Source organism: Prionailurus bengalensis, chromosome C1, assembly GCF_016509475.1.
Source record: "Prionailurus bengalensis isolate Pbe53 chromosome C1, Fcat_Pben_1.1_paternal_pri, whole genome shotgun sequence".
NCBI lineage: Eukaryota > Metazoa > Chordata > Mammalia > Carnivora > Felidae > Prionailurus > Prionailurus bengalensis.
This window is the reverse complement of record NC_057345.1, coordinates 24,507,061-24,533,014: the sequence shown is the minus strand read 5'-3', so window position 1 is coordinate 24,533,014 and position 25,954 is coordinate 24,507,061. Positions and strand designations below refer to the sequence as shown.

Here is a 25,954-nt window from a genome sequence, read left to right as displayed (position 1 = left end):
AATACCATGTATGACGACAGGAACAATCATGTAAAGAGAAAAAACGGAATGGCTGGTGGGGGAATTACTAAAGCTACGCCCCTAAACAGACAAGAGGCCATGGGATTTGACAGGTAGCAGATGCAGAAAGTTTCTGTCCCTGTCTCCCTTTCACAAGTCAATCCACATTCAGCTCCAGTTCAAAAAGTTCTGATTTGGGCTATCAAAAGTTGAGATAGGTGAATGTGTGTCTATCTCCCTAACGTCCTCAGAGCCCCTCGAGAAGCCTCATGGAAGTTAACTGTGATGAAATTTTCTCCACACACCTGCAGACCGTAGCCCAGGGCTCCGCTCTGCGCTTGTTGGATTAGCCCGAAGAGACCCCAAGCAGCTGTTACGCGGCTTGTTTCATAAAGGGGGGTGGTCCTAGACCTGAGCTCTAGGGTCCAGACTTTCGAGCTCCAGCCCCGCTGCCTCCCTTTCTCCGCTCCGCTCCCGCGCCTCCGCGGTCCAGCTAGAGGGACGAACGTGGCCCTTAGCAGCCACCGTATCCGATGTACGTTGATTAAAAAGTAGTTGTTGTAGGGGGGTAGGGCTACCGCTGGGGAGTGGACCCTGAGAACCGAACTGAGTGAGGATTGGGCCAAGAGTCCAGAGGCGGAGTTGAAGGGCGAATTGTAGACGGACACTGGACGGAGCTCAAGGAGGCGGGGCCCAGTAGTGGACCGGAGCGGAGATTGGGCTGGGGGCGGTGTCAGCGCGAGGATTGGGCCGAGCGCTCCGGGGCGGTGCCTGAGGGGGCGGTGCCGTGTCGGAAGTCAGAGGTCAGTAAATAGTGGTGATGTCATGCGGGCAAGATGGCGGAAGGGTGAGCCCGTCATCCTGCTCTCCGGCGTTGGGGCCTGAATTCTCTGAGGGCCGGGGTGCTGGGCCAGGGTCCCCGTGGGGAGCAGGAGGCCAGCGCGCGAGTGGACGGAACTGAAAAGGCGGGGTGGAGTCGCAGTGTGAGGGGGGTGGGGAAGCGGTCTGCCAAGTCTCGGCCCGCGGACCACATCTCAGGGGGAAACTGAGACCCGATCGTTGCGCGGGCAAGAGTCGCACCGCAGGGCCGCCAGATGTGTCTGTCTTCCACAGGGAGGACGTGGGATGGTGGCGGAGCTGGCTGCAGCAGAGCTACCAGGCAGTCAAGGAGAAGGTAAGCCGGGCCGGCGCCCTTCCTCCGGCAGGGCCTCGCTCCGCCTCACTGCAACCAGGTCCGAGCGGCCCCGCCCGACCTACGTGGGCGCCAGGCCTTCGAGATGAGGCCCACCGAGCTCTACTGTTACACCTTATCGGTGTAAGGGAGGACTGACCCCGACTCAGGCCAGTGTGACAGTAGCCACGGTGAAATACATGTTGGTTTAAAGGCTGGCGCGACCCTTTTGTAGGAATCCATAGGAAGAGCAGTTTATTCCAGCTCAGGAAATTCACAGCTTCGTAGAAGAGAGAACATTTGATCTAGGCCCTGAAGAAGAACGCTAGCGATAGAAACTTAACTGCTCTAGTCATCCGGGTATTAGAATGGCACAGCCAGCACTCTGTGACAGGTCCTGAGGATAAGCTGCAATCCTGGGCCTCACGAAGCTCAGTCTAGCAGGGAGGCAGCAATCCCTGTGGGATGAGTGAGGCTCTGCTCCACCAATGGACAATGCTGTTGTGTGTTTCTGTTCCCTTCCGTGCTAGTTTGTCAAAGCGGGCCCCAGTGAAAAAAGTTAATTACCGTTTACCTCAGGGAATTGGGGTGAGTCCTGCTTCAGGGCAGACTCGGGAGGCTTCTGATTCTGGTTAAATCAGTCCTCTACTCTGGGAGCATTTTAATACCTCCTTTAGCCTATACAGTCCTGGACAGCCTCTCAGCTACAGCCTAGCAAATCTAAGAATGCCCTGAGTTGTTTACGTTGTTGATAAGCACGAGGAGAATTTCACAAGGAAGTTTAATTGAAGAGACCTCAAAGAAGGTCACTTCCATTGAGCGATCTCTTGGAAGGAGAGTCTGACGTTCATTCAGCAGGTGTGCGAGGGGCTCCTGTGTGTTTCTCTCAAGGCTGGTCTTACCATAACTCATGAAAAATAGATAGTTGGTTAGCTTTCTGTCTTCGTTCTTGGGGAACTCCCAGTTTGAAGCAGGGGTGTGGACGTTGTTTCTGCCTTTGACAGTTACCCCATTCAGAAAGAGGACTTAATCTCGCTCTCAGCTGCTTACTGTTAGACCAAGTTGAGCAAGTTATTTAACCTTTCTAGGCCTCAGTTCCTCATCTGCAAAATGGGAGTACTGATTATACCTACCTGATAGTATTGTAAGGGTTGAGTGATAATGTGTAAAGCACCAAGGACAATGCTTAGCACACAGTAAATAGTATATAAGCTGGAGTTATTTTTATTAAGTCCTGAGGAGGGTGATGGGGAAATCCCTTAAACACCACCCATCCATTTTTACCTCCATTTTCTTTCTTTTTTTCTTGGTCTTGCAGTGCTTTCCTGGCCTTGCCTCCTTCCCCCTTCCCATCCTGGCTCCATCTGGACCACTCAATTCCCAGGACCCTCAGTTCCCTTGCACCCCTTAGCATACTGCCCTGGAGACAACAGTTTGAGATGGTGCTATAATGTACCTTCCTGTGCATCTTACCTCATCCTATAGTGTACGTGTGTGCTTGCATTTACCCACAGACAGCGATAGAGAAAGTCATATTGCTCTTTGGCCCAACCACAGATTCACCAACCTTACTCAGGCCTGAGCAACACCCAGCAAGCTTTTCCAGTCTCTGATATGCTTTTCTTCCCCCTTGCCTTCAGAAACTTTCCCCAGACCTAACTCTTCCTCAAGTCCACTGTTCAACTGCTTCTTCTTTTACCTCTGGGAGACAACCTCATCTCCTACTGTTTATAATTTGAGATCAACAGCGTGATCTCTCATGACTCCGTCCCCATCCCTGCAGCTACCACATACAAGCTTATCTGTAAACACACTCAGCTTCACCTACCGCTTGCCAAATCCAGTGGGTGGTTTTCAGCCCTTATCTTCCTGGACCTTTCTGCTGCATTTGACACTAGTGATCACTCCCTCTTTCTTGAAACTCTACTCCTTTGGCTTTGTGGCATGCTTCTCTCTCACTTCTCCACATCTCCAGGCTTTTCTTTCCCGACTGTCTCATGACTTCCCCTTCCTGCGCCTTAAATGTGTAGTGTTTGAGGGGTCTTGTCCTCCGCTCACTGCTCTGTTCACTCTACAAACGCTTCCTGGGTGACCTCCTCCATTTCCATGATGGAGTGACTCCTAGTCCTTTACTCTGAACTTTAGTGTTTGAGAATAGCTGCTGATGGACAACTATCCAGATACGCCACACATGCTACAGGACCGAAATCATTGTCATCACCCTCTCTCTAAGCGGGCTTCCCCTTTGGCATTTTCTCCCTCAGCTGGCAGCCCTGCATCCACCCAGGCACCTAGTTTAGCAGCCAGTGGCCCTTCCTTGACTCTTTTTTGCCCTCAGTCAACACATCCATTTAATCACCAAATCTACCTTTTTTGACGAATATTTCTTGAACCAGTCCCATCCTTTCATCCTGACCAGCACTGTCCTTATTCATATTCTGTTTTCTTTTCCGGACTATTGCAGCAGCAGCCTCCTGACTGGTTTTCCTCTGTCTTCTACTCTTGTCACTTTTGGACCCGTCCATGGCACTCCATGCCAGTGACTGGAGTGACCTGTGAAAAAGGCAAAGCTCATCATGTCCCACCTCCTTCAAACCCTTGGTGGCTCCCATTACCCTCAGGGCTGACCAGGCCCTCCATAGTTGCCCCTGGCAACCTCTCCAGCTTTATTCGAAACCAGTTTTGCTTTACCTTTTATGTTCGTTAGGACTGAAATGCACATGGGCTTCGGTAAGCCTTATGCCCTACTATGCCCCAGGCAGGCTTCCTTTGCTGATTCCTGCTCATTCTTTAGGCCTCAGTCCAGGCTTCCCTTCACCAAGTCTTTCCAACTTCCTGATAATACACTGGTCTCCACTCTGCCCTTGTGTATCAACACTGTTCTATGAACATTTTGCCACTAGACTACGGTCTTCTTGAGGGCAGGCACCATGTCTGTTCATATTTGTCCCCTCAGAGCTCACAGTCTAGTGACAGCCATTTATCAAATGATCATGCTAATGGTTATTTAAAATTGCTCCGGTACATGTAAATTTAACAAGCAAATTTAAGCACCTGCTCTATGCTGCATTCTGTGTCACATACTGGGAAAGCATCGGTGAACAAAAAACACGGGTTCTGTGCTGAGGGAACTCAGTTTATCCAGGAAGCTAGACTTGGAACAGGTAATCCTAATCTACAGTATGACAAATGTTAGAGAACATTCAGGTGCCCTGGGAACATGAAGCAGGGACCCAACCTAATCTGAGGTGGCATCAGGGAAGCTTCTCCAGGGAAGTGACATTTAAGCATAGATCTGAAGGAGAAACCAGAATTAACCAGTTGAAGGGGTTTATTTGTTGTGTTTTTTTCATTTATTTGTTTGGAAGAGTTAGAACCATATGTTCTAATACCATGAAGGTAAGGAAGATGCTAGAGCATCTGAGAAACGTGCGGAAAGCCAACTAGAGCTCAGTGAGGGACGCAGTGGTAGAGGATGAGGGCCAGAGATGAGATTATATGGGCCTTGTAAGTGAAGGGAAAGATGGTATACTTGCTCATAGGACACTATGGGCACTGTAGAATGTAAAGCAGGAGCAACCTGGTCTGCTCTGACTTCCAAAGCTCCCAGCAGTGTCACAAGGAGAAGGCAGTAGAGGTATCTGATACAACCTGCGAGGAGTCCATTCGACAGAGCAGGCTGGCCTGGACCAGGATGGAGAATGGCAGAGTGGATGGAGGTAGAGCATAAATGGCCCCTCCACTCCAATTAGAGTCCTGAGTCTGAAATGGAGACATGATTCCCACTCCCAGAGAAGCTTCTTGCTGATAGATGAGACTACCCCATTTCATCCCAGGCTGATGAAAACCAGAAAAAAGTCACCAGAACCCTCAAAAATGCAAAAAAAAAAAAAAAAAAAAAATTCAGGTGACTCTCCATGTGCAAAATGAGGGGGCTTGCCAGGAGAGCACAGAGGTAGTTTGGGAAGGTACCCCAGAGTGGGTAAGGGTGAAACAAAGCAGGGCAAGACTCAGACCAGGGCTGAGGGCCTGCTCTCTCAAACCTGGTCTGAGTGCAGGGTGAGCAGCCGGTCGGCCTGACAGAAGCAAATATTCATTCTGCCCGAAGGATCTCTATGGATGAATAGAACCCTAGAATGGTAGAAGCAAGACTTCGGAGGCAATCCAATCCAGTATTTCTCTCAACACCCCCTTTGTGGAATGTAAAAACCACACACCTTTTTTCGGGTATTAAATTGCCAAGAATCGCTCATAAACGCTCTGTCAATTATTAATGTCACTAGTACAACATGTTTATTTAGTTTTTCAGACAAATAAGTTCACATACTGCCTCATATTTCAACTGAACTTCCCTGTAATAAAAAATAAATAAAAATAGAAACACTTTCCCTTGATAAAAAAAAAAAAAAAATCACACACCTTTTCTTCAGGTTACTTGAAATTTGAAACAAATGTCATGACTTAAAGGATTTCAGAGCAATGCATCGGAGTCTGTTTCGTTTCCGGACTGTGTGCACCCCCTTCCCCAGTCTGCTCTTGAACCACCGATTTAGTGTACCTCCCTCAGGAGAAAACTGAAACTAGATGAGAGTTACTTGTGGCCCCAGAGCTTATAAAGGTCAGGACTGAGTCTCATCCCGATTCTCAGAGCTGCAGGGAGTCCCTTTGTACTCTCTGCTGTTCGGTAATCCCAGGTCATGGGATTGGGACAGGCAATCATTGTTTCTGTGCTGAGGCTTCCCATGTCACTTGAGGTTTCCATGTGTCTGTCTGGGATAGAAGCAGCCCCGGGAACAGGAACAAAGGGTAGTGGAGCCAGCTGGCTCTGTCATCCCTCTGTTGTCTTCCCCGTAGTCCTCCGAAGCCTTGGAGTTCATGAAGCGAGACCTGACAGAGTTCACCCAGGTGGTCCAGCATGACACGGCCTGCACCATTGCAGCCACAGCCAGTGTGGTCAAGGAGAAGCTAGCTGTGAGTACTCCCTTCACGCTCTGAGTGACTGTCCTTCACAGCCTGATACCCCAACCTTTCTACTATTAGGTGATTGTTTTTCCCCCATAGGCTCCCACTTTGAAAGAAGTATGTCTGTCAAGCAAATAAGCTATATAGAATAAGTATTAATAAGCTCTCCCATTTCTGTATTGTTTTAGCAAATGTTTTCCTTCTGGCAAAGTCATTCACTGTAGACAGTTTAGAAAATACACGTAAGTAAAAGAAAAAGAAAGACCTAGTTCCATCTCCCAGAGGTAACGACTGTTAATATTTGGGGAGTATGTTCCTCATTCTTTTTCACTTTGTCCACTTTCTTTTTCAAAACTGGAATCAACTGAATATCACGGTTTATAACCTACTTTCTGGCTTAATCATTGCAAACCTCATTCTCCAGCATCATAAATGGCTTGTTATTTTGTTCTGTAGGTTTAACCAGTTCCTAGTTTCCTATTTCATTTTTTTCTGGTACTGGATAAACAGAGCTACAGTAAACATTCTGATTGCTAAATCTTTGCCCTTCATATTTTCTTTATAATAAAATACTAGAAGGGATCATACGGTGAGTACAGTTGTAGGCCTTTTAATATTTATTGCAAAACTACCCTCCAGAAAGGTTGTGCCAACTTCTATTCTTACGGGCCCTGTTTTTATTAATCAAAGATGTGTGGCAGAATCTTCTTGTGAGATAGGATTTAGATTCTAAAGTGAGTGTGAAAAGTGAAAATAGTGTATGGTTGGCTATCCCTGCAAAGCTCAAGCTTCCGATGAAGTATAATATATAGGTTTTGCATGAACAGTTTCTCCTTTAGTATTGGGGAAATTGCACTTTCTTCATCTGATCTCCAGCTGAATCAGTTGCCTTGAGATTAGAAACCATGTTATGAAAAACATGTTTTGGAGTTCTTTTAGCCAACCTTAATTTTGTTGACTCCTCTTGTAAAATACTGTCTGCGGGCTAATCACAGCTACTCATGAGCATGAGCAGGAGTGACAGATAGTAATCCTGCTGAACTGCTAGGGTCCAGCCAGCAGCAGAGACGCCACTCATTTTTTCCGTTTATTTATTCCTTTTTAAAATTTTATTTTTATTTTTTTTAAAGTTTACTTTGAAAGAGCACAAGTGAGGGAGGAACAGAGAGAGAGAATCCCAAGCAGGCTCTGCACTGTCAGCACAGAGCTCAATGTGGGGCTTGAACTCACAAACTGTGAGATCGTGACCTGAGCTGAAATCAAGAGTTGGACGCTTAACTGACTGAGCCACCCCAGCGCCTCTTTTTCTTTTCTTTTCTTTTCTTTTCTTTTCTTTTCTTTTCTTTTCTTTTCTTTTCTTTTCTTTTCTCTTTCTTTGTTTCTTTTTTCTCTTTTTCTTTTCTTTCTCTCTTTCTCTTTCTTTTCTTTCTCTTTCTTTCTCTCTCTTTCTTTTCTCTCTCTCTCTCTTTCTCTCTCTCTTTCTCTCTTTCTTTAGTGTTTATTTATTTATTTTTGAGAGAGACATCCAGCAAGCAGGGGAGGGGCAGAGAGAGAGTGGGAGAGAGAGAATCTCAACCAGGCTCCTCACTGTCAGTTCAGAGCCTGATGTGGGGCTTCATCTCAGGAACCGTGACATCATGACCTGAGCCAAAATCAACAGTCGGTCGCTTAACCAACTCAGCCACCCAAGTGGCTATTTATTCCTTTTTTTTCATTTGACAAATATGATTGTATATCTGTGCTAGCATGTGCCAGGCATGCTGATAGATTCCGGGTGTAAAATGCTTGGATAGCCTAATCAGGAGTAAATGCTATGGTTTCCGCGAGGTTTTTAGAGCCTGGCCCTGTCAGCATCCTATTTCTGCTTGTTCAAGGATATCCCGGCCAGTGTGGCTCAAGCTTGGTGTCTCACTTGCCCCTTCTAGACAATGCATACGTTGGCCCTCAGCTGGTCCCAGGTTTGCGTCTAGGCAAGGATATGTGTTCTCATCCTGCCCATATGTCCCCGGTCTTTCATAGAGAATGTTCTACTTCCTGAGCAACAATGATGATGACATTGTGATATTACAGTACTGCTAGTTAGTAGATGTTTGTTTTATGCCAGGCTTGTACATGCCTGATCTTTTTTATTTTTCACAGCAGCCCTCTGAGGGAAGTCTGTTTGTCCTAATTTTACAGATCAGGAAGCTGACTCAGAGGGGGTTAGGTCTCCAAAACTAGTACCTTTCCCACCACTCCACCCCCAGGTCCCCTTCCCCACAGAGTGTGTACAGCATGCATCCTATCCTGCCCATTTTTTTAAATGTTTATTTATTTATTTTGAGAGAGAGAGCAAGTGAGCATGAGCAGCAGAGGGGCATAGAGAGAGGGAGACAGAGAGTCCCAAGCAGGCTCTTTGCTGTCAGCGCAGAGCCCACCTCAGGACTCGGTCCCACGCACTGAGAGATCGTGACCTGAGCCGAAATCCAGGGTCGGATGCTCAACCAACTGAGCCATCCGAGCATCCCCTCTCCTGCCAGTTTTTGATCACTATGACTAGCCTTGAAATTTTGATGAAACAGCGAGTCAGGGAGTTCTGCTCTGACTATATAGGCCTACCGGGGTCCTGTTCCACACCCTCTTCTGGTGTCTGGAGACCCTGGCTACTTCTGTCCTTCTCCAACCTCAGAGATGGGGTAAGAGGCCATGAGCACTTCCCTGGTCCCTACACAGGGATGCTTTACCCCTGATGCTTCCTTTGCCCCTGACGCTTTACCCCTCAGTAGCCCAAACTCTAACTTGCAGCCTGCTCCTGGGCCACTTGTTTCCTCTTCCGCTTCTCTCTGCAGACTGAAGGCTCCTCGGGGGCAACAGAGAAGATGAAGAAGGGGTTGTCTGACTTCCTAGGGGTGATCTCCGACACCTTCGCTCCCTCACCAGACAAGACCATAGACTGCGATGTCATCACCCTGATGGGCACACCCTCTGGCACAGCTGAGCCCTATGATGGCACCAAGGTATTCATTAGCAGCCTCCCCTGCAGGTGCCTAACAGCACTAGATGCCGTCTTCCAATGTGCACTCATAAAAGCAGTATGTGTTCAGGCCAGAAAATAAGTATATGTGTATAACTATACTGGAGAATAGTACTAATCAAGAAGATAATTATCGCTAAATCCATAATCCCATCACTGAAAGAGAACCACTTATTTCTTGTTTGGCTATAACCTTTCATTTCTTTTTGTTTACAAACATTGGTAAAGATAGTTTGAACTCTTTCGTTTTAACAAAAAAAGCACTTTATACATCGAATTTTATAACCTGCTGTAAAAACATATATAAAAAATATCAGCATCTTTCTTACCATCCTTTTAATTATTTACATTCTTGCAAGTGAACAGAGCATAATTATTCCAGTCATTTCTGTAGTGCTGCTCTTGGGGAGTCCTTTCAGCTTTCAGCCTTGATAAGGAATGCTGTACAGGTATGATCTTCTCCCCGTTTGGGTTAAGGCTGATTTCCAGTGGGAATCAACGTATGGGGGGAGGATGTCTTCAAAGCACTTAGATCAACAACAGTGGTAGCGTATTTCTTCCACATTTTATCTTCTCACATTACTTCTTCACGGTTCATGGAGTGTTTTCTCCTAAATTCACAGCGTGATGTCACAGCAGGTTGGCATTGAATTTCCTTTCCAAACCTACTGATTTGTCAAGCATATCTGCCAGCACTAGTATCAATACCACCACTTAGTGGACATTTGAGTGGGAGTGTGAAATTTCCTAAATTGTAGGATTTTAAATTCTAACAGCTGTAAGTCACCAAAGCCACTTGCTGAAGCTCTAACGCAGACAGCTGGCCTTTGCTCCACGTAACATTGAGGAGGGGAGGTGGGGTCTTCTGTTGACCAGCTAAAGTTTGCCACTCCTGTGGCCTTACCGGGAACATGGCAGATAATTCACTCGGCAGACTGGCTATGGAATTAAGAAATTCTTGGGGCGCCTGGGTGGCTCAGTCGGTTGAGCGTCCGACTTTGGCTCGGGACCTGGTCTCACAGTTCGTGAGTTCGAGCCCCGTGTCATGCTCTGTGCTGACGGCTCGGAGCCTGGAGCCTGCTTCCCATCCTGTGTCTTCTTCCTCTCTCTCTGCCCCTCCCCCACTCGTGCTCTGTCTTTCTCTGCCTCTCAAAAATAAAGAAACGTAATAAAAAAAAAAGAAAGAAGTTCTTGATGAATGCTTTTAATTTGGGGAGATACATTATTTCAAATTTTGCCCATGAATTTGGACTTTATTAGTGTATTTGCACTAATGTTTTTCAGGTTTCACACAATTCAAAAGCATTTTATACATAAAGTTTATAGCCTGCTTACACTGTATCTTAATTCCCCAGGTGGAATACTAGGGGAGACCATTTTTCCAGGAGCCTCAGTTTTTCACTCCTAGCCCAGTATTCCCCTTTCTAGCCATGGGCAAGCTGACAGGTGCCCTGTGGGGTCTGGCAGCCAGCAGGGGAGAGGCTGGGTTGAGGCTGATTTCCAAATGGGAATAAATGTACAGGGGAATGATCAGTCTCTGAGCACCTAAATCAACAACAATGGTAGACTATGCTGTCAGAGAGGGGGTGCTTTCTCCACCTAGCACTCCAGAATTTCTGTTCTTTATTTCTTACAGGCTCGCCTCTACAGCCTGCAGTCAGACCCGGCAACCTACTGCAATGAACCAGATGGTGAGGGGGTAGCGGTGAGGGGGAGGCTTGCAGGGAAGGGAGACCACGGGAATCTGGGATGAGCACCCTGTTGGTCTCTACTAGCAGTGGCCCAGCACCTCCTGTGTGGAGAGACCAGAGTGGGACTAGAGTGTACCTTATGTGTGGTAGGATGGGTTGACAGTCCCTTTTCCTCCCTGAACCCAGACTGTGTTCATCTCTGCAGTCTGCAGAGACTTTGCTCTGCTCCCTCATTCTCAGCTCAGGCTCCATCCCAGCCCTGCTGCCCTGCCTGCCTTCTCTTTGGCGCTTGTTTGCCAAGCCCCTCTCATGCAGCAAGCCCCAGGCTGGGAACTGGAGCTCAGAAGTTACTCAAACCCTCACCCCAGTGCAGACCTCCAGGAACCTGCTGTTAAGAAGGAGAGACAGGAAACAATGAATAAAGCAAGGATAGTAGAGGTAGGGGCAGTAGGAACCCAGAAGGGAAGCACCCGGTGCAACCTGGGGAACCTAGGATGTGACACTTACGTTGAGTTTTTAAGGATAAATTAGAAGTAAACTAGTTTGGGGGGCGCCTGGCTGGCTTAGTTGGTGGAGGTTGCCACGCTTGATCTCAGGGTTATGAGTTCAAGCCCCACATTGGGCGTGGAGCCTACTTTAAAAAGAAAAACAAGTAGACTGATTTTGTTTTTAGCAGTGGGGGAAGGTGTTCAAGCATGGCAGTAGGACATTTTAAGGTCCTGCATTTGAGAAGTCTAGATTAAGGGGTGCATGTGAGGGAGGGATGGCAATGAGAGCTGCTGGTGGGGGCCGGACTGGAAGGGCTTTGGGTGCCAGACCATGCAGTTTGAATTTTTGTCCTAAAAGGCTCAAAGTAGTGGTTCTTAACTTTTTTTTAGTCACAAAGGCCTTTAAAAATCTGTTGAAAATGACAGGCCCTCTCTTCACAAAATTTTATTTATTTATTTATTTATTTATTTATTTATTTATTTACTTTACTTACTTACTTAGAGAGAAAGAGCACAAGCAGGGGAGAGGGGCAGAAGGGGGGGGGGAGGGAGAGAGAGAGAGAGAGAGAATCCCAAACAAGTTCTCCATTCAGTGCAGAGCCTGGGCTCGATCCCATGACCCGAACTGAAAGCGAGAGTTGGACGCTTAACCAACTGAGCTGCCCAGGCACCCCTCTCCACAAAATTTTATAATGCCATATGGGAGGTCTTTGACCCTCTGTGAAGCCCATGCTTGGACCCTAGCTTAAAAAGCCCTCCCTCCAGGGGAACCTGGCTGGCTCAGTCAGTGAAGCAAATGACTCTTGATCTCACGGTCGTGAGTGCGAGCCCCACATTGGGTATAGAGTTTACTTAATAAAAATAATAATAAAAAATTAAAAATAAATAAAAAGCCCTCCCTAGAGACCTACCGAAGGGTTTTGAAGCCTGAGGTGATCAGATTTTATTTTGTTTTATTTAATTTATTTTATTTTATTTTATTTGTTTTGTTTTATTTTATTTTATTTTATTTTATTTTATTTTATTTTATTTTATTTTATTTTATTTTATTTTATTTTATTTTATCTTATTTTATTATTTTGTAAAAGAGCCATCAAGCATAGAGAAAGATGGGCAGACTGGGTAGGAGGCTTGGCAGGAATCCCCACGTCAGAGGTAAGTCCAGAACCCAGGGAGTGGCAGGTGGAATGAAGAATGAGGTGTGGAAGACACTGAGGAGGTGGAACCCAGGGCGATCAGATAAAGGAGGAGTCCAGGACAGCACCCAGGGTTCTGGTGGATAACTAGGTGGGACAGTTTAGGGATGGAAGAAAATGAGCACACGTTGCATTTGCTGCACCTGAGCTGATAGAAGTTTCCAGAGGACACCTGGACCCCTGGCTCTGGAGCCCAGAAGGGTAGCCTGGGCTGCAAAGACAGATTGAGGAGTTGTTGGGGCAGGGAGAGGTTAAAACTTGTGGCTTAGTAGAGGTTATCTTAGGAGAAAATAGAGAATGGGAAGACATAAGGAGAGGAAAAAAGAGGAGCCACTGAAGACTCACATGGAACAACTGGAAAGGTGGGAGGGGAATCACAGAAGACTGAGAGGCCAGAAGAGAAGAGGGCGTCACGAGGACGACAGTGGCTCCCAGGGTCAGAAGCCAGACTGGTCACATGAGAGAGGGCAGAGAAGTAGCCTTTATTTTTGTTTTTTAAGTTTATTTATTTTTGCGAGAGAAAGTGTGTGTGTGCATGCAGGAGTGGGGAGGAAAGAGGGAGAGAAAAAATCTCAAGCAGGCCCCGTGTTGTCAGCATGGAGCCTGACAGGGGGCTAAATCCCACAAACTGTGAGGTCATGACCTGAACCAAAATCAAGAGTCAGACGTTCAACTGACTGAGCCAGCCAGGTGCCCCAGGAAGTAGCCTTTAGACTGGCAACATGGGGGTCCCTGGGGACCTGAGAACAGTTTCGGAGAGGAGGGCGTTCAGTAGCCAAGTGCAATGGGCTAAAAAGCAAGCAGCATGAGAACGTGCAGATAGTAGCCCGTTCTAGAGATCACTTAAATGCTATGCCGTGATACCAGTGGGGCCTACCCACCCCTTCACCCTTCCCGACCCCCCACCTTTGGCCAAATGGCTTTGAAAAAAAACCTTAAGCTTTCCTCACTGTCCATGTCCGGGCTTAGATATGTTTTCTGTAGGCCCGGTGTTCTTTCTCCAGACCCAAAAAACTGACCATCAGTGTCTGTCCCTCTGCAGGGCCCCCGGAATTGTTTGACGCCTGGCTTTCCCAGTTCTGCTTGGAGGAGAAGAAGGGGGAGATCTCAGAGCTCCTTGTAGGCAGCCCCTCCATCCGGGCCCTCTACACCAAGATGGTGAGGGCCCAGCTGGCAGGACTTTACCCAGCTTCAGCTTGAGGTGTCAGGAGGTGGGAGGCACATATCTAGCTAGAGTCACTGCAGTTACCTGGCCCAGAGAGCAGTCTGAGACCCTCTAGAGCCAGACCAGCCAGGTCCTGAGCCAAGACTCTTCATGGGCAAAGCTGATTCGCCAGGCTTCTGGCAATCAGGGGAAAAATGGAAGGGCCAGCAAAACCTGATGGGAATTCTTTTCTCTCTTCTTGGCCAAGCTAGGCCAGGAAAGTGGGTCTGGGGATGGAAGGGTGTTAAGTGCTCTGAGGAAAACCGCTCAGCCAACGGAGCCACATCTTAAATCCAGAGCAGCTGGGAGCAGGCTGATAAGGCTGGGGACACAGACCGTACACAACCACGCCCAAAGTCTCATCTCCACTGTCCCCTCCCTCCAGGTCCCAGCAGCTGTTTCCCATTCAGAATTCTGGCATCGGTATTTCTATAAAGTCCATCAACTAGAGCAGGTATGCTGGCCTGGCCCGGGGAGGTCCACTCAGCCCTTGGGGAAGTAGACTGGATTTTGTTGAGGGAAGAAGGGGCACAAGGTACCAAGAGTTCTGGGGTCAGGGCCGGGGTCTGGGGAGAGTGAGCCCTGACTGCTTCTGGCCATCTCCCCCACACTCAGGAGCAGGCCCGGAGGGATGCCCTGAAGCAACGGGCAGAACAGAGCATCTCTGAAGAGCCTGGCTGGGAGGAGGAAGAAGGTAAGAGATATTGAAAGGTGATGGGCAAGTAACAGGTCCTGTGCTGCCTGTAGGGACCATCTGGCCATCTCTGAACACCGGAGAGACCTGGCATGCAGGGAAGCGTAGGGCATGTATACGGCGCTTGTCCATGCTGAGGATAGGCTGAACTAAAAAGGAAAAGTTTGCCTGGGCTGGCGGAATTCCCGGTTTAGGTAAGGAAATCACATGTGTCAGTAGCAACAGATTCCCCTGCCAGCCTATGGGCCAGCCACTTCACAGTCACCTAGGAGGCTTATCAGAATTCAAGATTCCCTTTCCCCCATTCTAAATGAGACTCTGGGGGTGTGGCCAAAGTTGTACTTTAAAAAAATTTGGGGGGGTGGGGCACCTGGGTGGCTCCGTCAGTTAAACACCGACTTCGGCTCAGGTCATGATCTCACGGTTCGTGAGTTTGAGCCCCGTGTCGGACTCTGTGCTGATAGCTCAGAGCCTGGAGCCTGCTTCAGATTCTGTGTCTCCCTCTCTCTCTGCCCCTTCTCCACTCGTGCCCTCTCTCTCTCCGTCTCTCAAAAATAAATAAACATTAAATTTTTTAAAAAAATTTTGATGTTTATTTTTGAGAGAGAGAGAGGGAGAGAACGTGAGTGGGGGAGGGGCAGAGAAGGGGAGGTGACAGAGGATCCAAAGTGGGCTCCATGCTGACAGCAGAGAGCCTGACGCAGGGCTGGAACTCATGAACTGTGAGATCATGACCCTAAGCCGAAGTCAGATTCTTAACAGGCTGAGCCACCCAGGCGCCCCCAAACTTGCATTTTTAACGAGCTCCCCTGGTAATGGTTCGTGCCTAGCCAGGTTTGGGAACCACTCGCTTAAGAGCTCAGCCTCCTCTACCTGGTAGCTCAACTTTGGATAGTATGTTGGAGCCACCTGTATGCTATTAACACATTTATTAAGTGGGGGTAAGTTAAAGAAAAGTTCAGTGTCTTGCCCGAGATCATACACTGAGGATAGAGCAGAGCCCAGCCTGAACCCAGAACTGACTGTCAAGTCTTAGCTTTCGAATCTATAATACCGTCTTGGGCTGTGCTGCCAGAAGCTGAGTGTCCACAAGACATATGCTAGGCCTCAGCGTAGGAGAGACTTTGACCAGCAGGAAGTATCTGCAGAGGAACCGTGATGGGGAAAGGGTGAGGAAACTGCACCCTCTAGTCTTGATCGGAGTAAGCTTTGGTGCGAACCTGAGAGCTCTTCAGAGCTCCAAGGTTGTCTTGGGGCTGACCAGGGTACATAGCCCTCTTTCCTGTTCTCTCTCAACAGAGGAGCTTGTGAGCGACTCACCCACCTCTGCAAAAGAGGCAAAGGTTCCTGTGGCCAAAACCTCCACATCCCCTGAAGGAGGACCTGGCCCCCTGAGCCCCTGTGAAGAGAATCTGATGACTCCGGCCGAGCCTCCAACAGAGGTGACTCCCTCAGAGAGCAGTGAGAGCATCTCCCCCGTGACCCAGATCGCCAAACCTGCCACTGCAGCTGAGGCACCCGTGTTGCCCAAGGACCTGTCCCAGAAGCTGCTAGAGGCATCTTTGGAGGAACAGGGCCTGGCTGTGGATGTGGGTGAGACTGGACCCCCGCCCCCAGCTCAGTTCAAGCCCCACACCCCTGCTGGCCGCCCCAGTGGCCCAGAGCCTAGGCCTCCAGCCAGAGTAGAGACTCTGAGGGAGGAGGTACTCACAGACTTACGGGTGTTTGAGCTGAACTCGGACAGTGGGAAGTCTACGCCCTCTAACAATGGAAAGAAAGGTAAGTCGAGGCCAAAATCCCAGGGAGCAGGGGGGAGGGGGACAAGCAAGAGTTGTTACCCCATAAGGCAGACTTGTCTCTTTAGGATCCCAGAAGCATTTGTGGTGCCAGTTTCCTCACCCTTTCATTTGTGATACTGATGATGGTGACAGCTGCTATCTGTTGAGTATTTATTACCTTATTTCATCCAAGCTGTACATATGCTCTGAAATAAGAGTGCATCTTACAATCGTTGGAGTCTTAGGTCCAACAGAATAAGGTTTATGCCATGTCCTGGGCTTAGTGTGTTATATTGCATTTAATTTCTCATTTCATCTCACAGCCCAGTCAGGTCGGTATTATTGCCTTCTTTTATAGATGAAGAAAACGAGGCTCAGAAATGTTAAGTAACTTGCTCAAATTCACATGACCAGGAAGTGGCAGGCCCAGATTCAGGCCCAGGTCTCTGACTCAGAGCCTATGCCCGTAACTACCACACTGTCCGTTTGGACAATTAAGCCTTACCCTGGGTTGGAAATCCCTGTGTCATTGATTGTCAGGGGTCCTCACCCTTTTGACCTCAGGAAAGTCATTTAGCCTCCCTAAGCTTATCCCATTATTAGGAGCACGAAATCCACGTGTTTTTTTAAACACATACAGTTTAAAAAAGAATTAAATGAATCCTCATGAACTTTCTGTGACCCAGCTTAAGTTTTAAAGCTTTAGTTTCTTATCTGTATAGTGAAATTTGAGACTGGAGACTCTGAGTTTTTGTCAAAGGGGAACCTCTCTAATTCTGGGAAGAAAAAGACAGTAAGAGCTCTGGGGTCGACTGTTTTGCCACATCCAGAATCCCTCTTCAGAGATAGCTGATTGTCACCAGGGCCTCTCCTGAAACACACACACAGTACCAGTCAGCCACAAAACTTGCCCAGCAGGTGAGCCCTGGCCTTCTGGTGCTGAGAGACTGGTTTCCTGCAGTGGAAGGGAAACTGGCCCCACCACACCCCTCCCCTTGCTCCCTGATGGAAACCACAGGGTTTCCAGTTTCCAACACAATGCTTTCCTTCTGGCTCTGATTCAGTGAGGTCATCCATTGAGCTCCTACCTACTCTTTATGAGACACTGAGGAGGGAGGGGCAAAAGCTTCAGTCTTTATGATGAAACATGAAGCTGTATGGGGCAGGCTTGATGCTGGAGGAGTTCAGAGAAAGAAGGAAGGCTCCAGGCATCAGCGGTTGGTTTACTGAGGAGACAGGCATTGTATAGGAGAGGTGAAGAGTTGAGGGCAGCTGCAGGGCTCAGGGGCCTACAAAGTCCAGATGGCAGAGGCCATGGGCAGGAGAAGTGGTGAGTAAAGCCCACTTTGCTGTATTATCTCCCAAGAGAGGGAGGAATAAGAAGGGTAGATGGGTTAACTCAGAAGCAGAACTTAAGAACTTAAAATCTTAGCCAAACTTGGAACGTTGGACTTGGTGCCATAAAGCGGCAGGGCGTGCTGCTCACGGTAGATGCCTGACCTGTACAAAGAGCCTCGCGTACAGAGGCTAAGGGCTCAGGCTCTGGGGTTTGAACAGTTCTGGGTTCAAATCCCAATCTTGCTCCTAAGCCATGTGACTTCAGAAAAGTTACTGATCTTCTCTAAGCCCCATTTATTCCTCTACAAATTGGGGGTAATTGTTTCACAATAGGTCCTCAATCAGGGAAGAAATATGAGTAGAGCCCTGCTTTGGGGAAATGATGATGATAAAAGGTACTATCTCTGAGCACTTTCTATATGTCTGTATCACTCTGTGCTAACACTGGATATGCATATCACAGTCCTCACAGAAGCCCAAGAGAGGTCTGTGTGATTTCCCGCCCCCCTCCCCTTTTTTTTTTTACTGGTAGGAAACTTGAGATCAACCACCCACTCACTAAGTATTTAGAAAAGCATGAAAAAGTACTTTGGGAAAGTGGAAGAGTAGGTGAGGGACCCAAGAGGTGGTATGGAGTTGCTGGCTGGGTGGTACTAAGGGCCCGTTTGAGAGAGCAGTCATGAATTTTAAGAGACACCAGTCAGCACTGGTGTACTTTTGTCCAGCTACAGTCAGTAGCTAGGTGCAGGCACAGAATAGATGGGGAGCTGGATTTAACCAGGGTTCAAGTTTAGCCGGGGGAAATCAGTAGAGGAAAAGAAGAAAGTCCACAAGTATATGCAAAAAAGTGATCAGAATTGTGGCTCATGGAATTGGAGCTGGGAAAGGGAAGGAGAGACAGTGAAACAGTTGGATTAAAGAGCCATAGGCTCCAGGGCACCTGGGTGGCTCAGTTGGTTAAGTGTCCGACTTTGGCTCACTCAGGTCATGATCTCATGGCCTGTGAGTTTGAGCCCGATATTGAGCCCCACATTGGGCTCTGTGCTGACAGCTCAGAGCCTAGAGCCTGCTTCCGATTCTCTGTCTCCCTCTCTCTCTCTGCCCCTCCCCCCTCACCCTCTGTTCCTCTCTCTCCTTCAAAAATAAATATAAAAAAAATTTTTTGTTTTATTAAAAAAAAATACTGTAGGCTCCATTGGAATTGGGCTGTGGGAGAGCAGGGTCAGAAAAATGAGTGGTGGGTTGAAATGGGACAAAATGAGATTACGGGGGAGCTGTGGCATAAGCTCTTCATTGCTCTGCTGCCTCTGACACTCGGGGGTTTGCAGGAGGGCTGGGTTATCGCTGCCGAAGACCCACCACAAGCAGTCACTTAGTCGGGAAAGATGGGGCCTTGGACTGACAGGAGGACAGTGGGAACAGAGTAGAGAGAGTGCATCTTAAAAAGAAATAATGAAGGCTTGGAGACGGTGAGTGACTCCGTTTTTCTCTTAGGTCTGCATCTCAGATGACGTAAGAGAGGCTTGGTCTCTGGACACAGCAGAGTCTCTTGGGGTAGGCTAGCCACACAGTCTCCCACAGTCCAGGGGCAGTGGGGCAATCGTTGTCCTTGCACAGCTGCTTCCCACCTGCATTTTGACCCAAGAGCCATTTAATCTAAGAGCCTGGACTTACCCTGCTCAGGTTCCCTCAGCAGGAGGAGGGGAAGGAGAGACTGAGACAGGCCTATGGCCTGCAAACCAGAAGGTGCCCTGGGCTGAAGGCCCTACTTCACCAATGACTGACTTGAGAGTGGCTTTTGCCTCCATTTCTTCTCTGGGGAAGCAGAGATCCAATTAAACGGAAGAAAATGAGCTGAGTGACAACACTGTGAGGTTAGTAATCACCTGAAAACTCCCCTTTCTTAAAAAAACAAGCAAACTCCATCAGGAAATCTTAAATTGTTTTGGCATAGCTCAGTTCTCCGCCACATGCACAGTGTAATGGAGATGTTAGTACTCTTGTGTGAGAGGACAAGATGGTGGGAGGAGGCACATGGCAGAGACAGCCCTGGTTCTCATCTCTGCCTCTCAAAGCCTTCATTTCGTCATCTGAAAACTGGGACTGTTAATACCCACCTCAGAGGGTGGGTGTGAGGTGCTCCAAAACTGTAAGCTGATACTCTGTTTTCCACCCCTGGAAGGACTGCCCTAACATTTAAAGCCTGAAAAAGAGGGCAAGCTGAGGTTAGGGAAAGCGGTCATGGCCATGGCCACACCTCTGAAATGAGGAATCAGCCATAACTCACAGGAAGCCAACACTGACAGCCAGCCAGGTGTGTGCCACCAAAATGTCCTGAAGGCATAGAGAGACTTGGATGCGGAGTCCGAAGAACCTGGTCTTGGTTGCCAGTCTGCCCTGGCTAGCCGTGGGACCACGTGCAAAATTACTGAACTCTGAGACCGTGCCTTTAACGGCCCCCATTTGTTAAATCCCCACTATGTGTATGTGTGTTACGTGCACTTCACATCGACACTTCTAATCTTAACACTGTTGGATCTCAAACTGCAGGCCCAGGCCTACAAAGAATTACCCGGGAATCTATTTATAATGCAGAGTTCTGGGCCGCCACTTAGACGTTCAGAATCTGAATGAGGGGGAAGGGGAGGCAGGTATCTGCATAATAAGCTCCTCCTGTGGTTCTCTGCAAAGAGGGTGGTTTTATCCTTGTTTTATAAATAGACTGAAGCCCAAAATAACTTACCCAAGACTACACAATAGATAAAAAAAAAAAAGTAAAGATTCCATCGAGGTCTACAGGGCTCCAGAGACCCAGGATGCTTGTGGCTAGGAAGTGAGAACAGAGCAAGACCCCTTATAAGGAGCACAGAGGCAGTGCTCAGGGGAGGTCTCAGAGCCTGGGTGCCTGGTGAGGAGCAAGCTGTACAAGAAACAAGGACGTGTTTACAGGTCGTGCCATTGGGAGATCAGGGACCTACTTTTTTCAAATATGCTTTTAATAGACAAAAAAAGTCACAAAGTAGTATGTGTTCATTATAGAAAAAAAAAAAAAAAATACCAAGAAAATTACCCCATGACCTCATCACCTGGAGGTAACTATTGTTAGTATTTTTGTGGGTATTTTACACATCTTTTCTCTGTGTACAAGCATCTGTGAGCATATTTTTTTTAATGCTTATTTATTTTTGAGAGAGGGAGAGAGAGCATGAGTAGGGGAGGGGCAGAGAGAGAGAGAGACACAGAATCCAAAGCAGGCTCCAGGTTCTAAGCTGTCAGCACAGAGCCCGATGCAGGGCTCGAACCCACGAACCGCGAGATCATGACCTGAGCTGAAGTCGGATGCTCAACCAACTGAGTCACCCCAGGTGCCCCTTTGAGCATATTTTTTTAATGGACTTATAATACATATACTTTTTTTCTGCATATTCTTTTTTAAAAAACTCTTTTTGTAGTTTTCTTCTTAGTAATAACCTTCACATGGAGATTTTTAAAAAAAAAATTTTTTTTTCAACGTTTATTTATTTTTGGGACAGAGAGAGACAGAGCATGAATGGGGGAGGGGCAGAGAGAGAGGGAGACACAGAATCGGAAACAGGCTCCAGGCTCTGAGCCATCAGCCCAGAGCCTGACGCGGGGCTCGAACTCACGGACCGCGAGATCGTGACCTGGCTGAAGTCGGACGCTTAACCGACTGCGCCACCCAGGCGCCCCCACATGGACATTTTTTTATGTTCCCTCTAAGAAGTCCTACCCAAATAATGAATGTTTAGAGCAGTGACTGCTAACCTTAGCAGGCATCAGAATCACCCAGAGCAGGGATGAGTAGACTTTTTCTGTATAGGGCCAGATCACAAATATTTTAGGCTTTGGGGGCATACAGTCTGTTAGAACTACTCAGCTCTGCTGTTGTAGCAGGAAAGCAGCCATAGGCGATATGTAAACAAATGGCAAGGGCTGTGTTCCAAAGCTGAATTTCCAAAAACAGGCAGTAGGCTGGATTTGGTCCATGGGCCGTAGTTTGCCAACCCTGGTTTAGAAAAGGGTCCATGAATATCTGTTGGGTGCAAACTCTGTATTCTAGGCACTGGGCATACCTAAGAAAGGAAAACAAAGAACCCTGCCCTCAGGGAGCTCACATTCTAGTTCCTCTATTATTGACAATAAGCATATTAAGTCTAATGATGTAATATGTTCGAAAGTGATAAATGCAATGGAAAAAAGAATAAAGAGAGCAGAGTGCGGAAGTGGGTTGCAGTTTAAAGCGGGATGGTCAGGGCAGGCCACATTTAGATGGTAGGATTTGAGCAAAGGCGTGAAGGAGGTGAGGAAATTGGCCTGTGGATGTCTGAGGAGAGAGTTCTAAGTACAAGGAACAGCCCATGCGAAGGCCCTAAAGCAGGAATGTGTCTGGTGTGTTTCAGGAGTAGCGAGGTCAGTGTAGGTAGCGTGGAGTGAGTGAAGAGGAAGAGGTTCATTGTTTATGTCTTCTAGAAGATTTCTGTGGCTCCTGGGAGCCTCTGGGCCAAAGTGCTTCTTCACTATTTAGTAACTTACTTTTCCTCACTTAATCGTTTTAGATTATTTTGCCATGCATATAAGTGCTCTACAGCCTAACATTTAAAAGCCACATAATGTTCCATCATGTGACTATACCATTTATTTACTTTTGTAATTCCCTGTCAGTGGACTCTCAGGTTTGTTTGTTTGTTTGTTTGTTTGTTTGTTTGTTTATTAGATGTTTTTATTTATTTTTGAGAGAGAGACAGAGCATGAGTGGGGAAGGGGCAGAGAGAGAGAGAGAGAGAGAGGGGGAGACACAGAATCAGAAGCAGGCTGCAGGCTCTGAGATGTCAGCACAGAGCCCGGTGCCGGGCTCGAACCCACAAACCGTGAGATCATGACGCAAGCCGAAGTCGGACGCTTAACCGACTGAGCCACCCTGGTGCCCCAGGTTTTTTTTTAATTTTCATCACTATAACCGCACTACAGTGAACATCCCTTTGGCTAAATCTTTTACTGAATCCAAGATTTTTCCTTAGAATGGATTCCTAAAAGTGGAATCACTGAGCCAGAGTGACAACAGAATGTGAGAGCTTTGATGTATATTTGCCAGGCCCTTTTGAAGAGTGCCATAACCCCCAGCTACAACCTGCTCATACATACCCCTTCCTACCTTTGACACTGTGGATCATGGTTCCAGGCTCAAGCACGGACATCAGTGAGGACTGGGAGAAGGACTTTGACTTGGACATGACTGAAGAAGAAGTACAGATGGCACTCTCCAAAGTGGATGCCTCTGGGGAGGTGAGTGGGCCTGGCTGGCCACAGGGAAGCAAGCCCAATGATCCCAGTGTTTGAGGACTCCTCCCATCAAGTGCAACTGTCCCCTCAGGGTGGATCCCTGTTCCTGAGATGGCAGCTTCAGGCCCTGAATGGTTTCCGTCAGCAGGCTCTGTTTCCCCTCAGTTCCAGGGTAGATGGTGAGAGAGTACCTGACATTAGCTCTGCATCAGAGTCACCTGAGGAACTACTAAAAAATGTAGACTCCAAACCCTGCCCCAGATCTTCTGATTCATGGTTCCCAGGGATGGGACCTGAACAGATACATTCCTGGCCTTGGAGACAAAAGATAGTGTGATCTAGGGCGAGTCACTTAACCTGAGCCTCTGTTTTCCCATCGAAAACAGAATTGATCTTAGAAGCACATAAGCTGTGAGAGGTAATGCATGTAGACATGTTAGGCATCGTGCCTGGGACATGTGAGCTCTCAGTGAATGTTACTGAAGCCACCACAAAACCCAGTCCAGTTAGAAGCTCAGAGGCCTTATTACTCTAACTCTTTATTACCTGCCAAAATCAAGGAGGAGTCATTTTTGAATGAAAGGCAGGGAAAAAAGCTCTCACAGCTAAGTGGCAAGAGTGAGGCTCCAACCCAGACATATAACATTCAAGTCAGTGTTACTCCCACTGTTACACAAGAATCACATGATTTCTTCTATCATGTAGCTCATAAACCTGCTGTAAAGAGGTAAACAGATTAGAAAGATAGGCAGGGCCTCGTTTTCCATATGGGAAAACTGAAGCCTGGGGAGAGGTAGAGACCTACCCATGAGTACTTTGCTTCTATGACCTCACTATACTCAGGGTAGAGAAGCCCATGATCCCCTATCATGCCACAGGGGCTTAATGCCTTCTGGGTCTTTGCGACCCTCTGTAAAACCTGGCCACCATATACCCAGGCAGTCATTCTACAACCCATCATACCGGGGATCAGCTGACAGCAGGCCGATAGAAAGTTCCCTGGAGAGACTTCAGCTGAAGTTAGGGCACTGGAGCCCCTGATGAAGACCCTGTGAGCACCTGCAGTACAGTGCCACCTTGCTTCTGATCACGGGGCCACTCTCAAGTTTTCCTTAAGGGATTGACTGAGTTGGTTCCTGGAAGCAGGATGTCCCCTCCCAGTGTCCAGTGTTGGCTGATGGAAGCATTTCCTTTGGGTCTGGAATGATCAGAGCAGCAGCCCCACCACTTGGACACAGGGCAGCTCTGCTCCCAGACGTGTTCCTTAAGACAGTGGTTCACTCTCCTAGGGGGCAAGGTGTGGCCCAAGGGGTGGGGGGCGGGGTGTGCAGGGAGTTGGGGGAGGATGTTTAGGGGAGGGCTATCTGGAAATGGGGGCAGCAAGGGGAGGCTGGGTCCAGGCTTGACTCAGAGGAGTAAATATGTGTTTGTGCTCTCCGTTATCCCCTCCTGTCCGCAGCTGGAAGATGTAGAGTGGGAGGACTGGGAATGAGGGGCCAGAGCGCGCAGCTCCCCCGCCCACAGAACCTCCCACCCCCTCGCTCACCTCAGCCCAGCCCTGGAAGACACTGACTGAGAATGTCCCCCCAATGGCTTCTGTCAACCAGACCTCTGGGTGGCTCTTTGCTGGTCTTTTGGGCCTCTGCTTACATCTGGGAAGGGGCTCACTGAATCCAAACCAGGAACTCTGACTTGTGCCAACCATAGGATGACTCAAAGGGGAGGAGCCCTACCCCCCTCACCAGAAGAGCCTACATTTCTCTGCTGAACGCCCACTGTTCTTGGGGACTCTTGCTGGGAAGTCCCAAGGGGTAACTCTAGCCCTTCTATCTGTGCAGGACCTAAGCACCAGTCTCTTGGAGGAAGCTGAGAGAACACTCTGTCCACCCAAAAGTAGGCAAGGAGGGCCATCCCACCTGTCCTAGCTAGACAGGGATGGCAAGCACATTTTGGTTCCTATCCCAGTGAGTGAGAGGCATTCGTCTCTGGGAAATTTGCCTCTCTTGGGAATCTCCCCTTCCCAGGCATTTTCCATTCCCAGAAAGGTTCCTTGTGGTTCCAAATCTAGAGACCAAACCCCAAGTTCTCACCTCTTCCCTTTCGTCCAGCCCAGGCCGGTATGTCCCCAATGCCTCTCCCAGGGCTTCTTCATGTCAGATGCACCCAAGTCCTTAGCCCAGCTGTGCCACCTGCAAGAGTCTGCTCTTGCATTTCTTCCCCTCCCCAAGAAGGGAGGGGGTCACTTCAGGCCCTTCTGTGCATTGCCTGGCGGGATACTTTGTCCAACCAGCTACCCACCTCGACCCCCCTGTAGCTTAGGACACAAGCCAGCTACCGGCGGTACAGAGCAGCGATCAAAGCTGAGTCCTTACAACTCTGGTAAGCCCAACTTCTCCACCTCAGCCCTTCTGCTGCTTGAAGGGATATGCTGGGGGTGAACTTCTTGAGACCTTATCAGGCTTCTGCAAAAGCTCTTCTTCCTGAAGATAGACCCGGTCTTTGTGGCTCTCACCCTTTGCTCTGGTAAAGCTATTCCTCTCTTGGAGGACTGAGGGGCTGCAGGAATCCCTGGAGACCCTGGTGCTTCATGATGCTGCTCTGGTGATTCTTGTACATAATCTGGTGTATTCACCAATGATTTAAAGGGATTGTGGTCAGGTACGCCAAGAGAGTGGTGGTCAGTTCCACTTGAAACCTTCAGTGAGGGGGGTGGGATGGAGAGAATCTTTTTTTTTTTTTTTTTTTTTGATGGGATGGGGTTTTTCTCTTTGTAATTATTTCTTTAGTTTAATTAACTTTTTGGTTGTTTGTGCAATATTATATATTTTAAATTATAATGCATCTCCCCAGAGTATTTTGTAGCCAGGGAAAGAAAAAAGGAAAACAAACAAAAAAAAGATTCTAACAGCTGTTAGTTTTGTAATTAAAAAAGAAAGAAAAAAGAACTTTGTCCTGAACCTTTTCCAGACTTGCCGTTAACAGCATTAAAGAGATTCAACAGAAGCTGGAAGGTGTCTGGGGGTCCGTTCTTGTCCCCAACAGCAGTTGCCCTGGAGCTGGGGCGGGATGAACACAGTGCGCAGGGTGGCTTTCTGCTTGGAGCCCGGGGAAGGGGCAG

At 48.1% G+C, this 25,954-nt stretch overlaps 1 protein-coding gene across 3 annotated transcripts; it reads left to right on the top strand.

Annotated features, from left to right (window-relative positions):
* The first annotated feature begins 486 nt into the window (after positions 1-486).
* On the top strand, positions 487-25,839 carry BSDC1 (BSD domain containing 1). 3 transcript variants are annotated; one of them, XM_043574407.1, is made up of 11 exons: positions 487-535; positions 1,114-1,174; positions 6,026-6,142; positions 8,962-9,129; positions 10,783-10,837; positions 13,564-13,679; positions 14,111-14,179; positions 14,341-14,419; positions 15,719-16,198; positions 22,736-22,839; positions 24,296-25,839. In XM_043574407.1, coding segments are annotated over exons 1-11 (1,284 nt in total). In that variant the 5' UTR covers positions 487-533; the 3' UTR covers positions 24,329-25,839. The 3 variants fall into 3 exon arrangements, with proteins under 3 accessions (XP_043430342.1, XP_043430341.1, XP_043430343.1); XM_043574406.1 differs by lacking the exon at positions 487-535 and adding an exon at positions 800-847; XM_043574408.1 differs by lacking the exons at positions 487-535; positions 14,111-14,179 and adding an exon at positions 809-847.
* Positions 25,840-25,954: the final 115 nt, after the last annotated feature.

Excerpts from the sequence above, each read along its gene's own strand:
- BSDC1 (XM_043574406.1), top strand. Across the intron at positions 14,180-14,340 it reads AAGTCCATCAACTAGAGCAG|GAGCAGGCCCGGAGGGATGC; the intron begins GTATGCTGGCCT and ends CCCCACACTCAG. Across the intron at positions 16,199-22,735 it reads CTCTAACAATGGAAAGAAAG|GCTCAAGCACGGACATCAGT; the intron begins GTAAGTCGAGGC and ends TCATGGTTCCAG.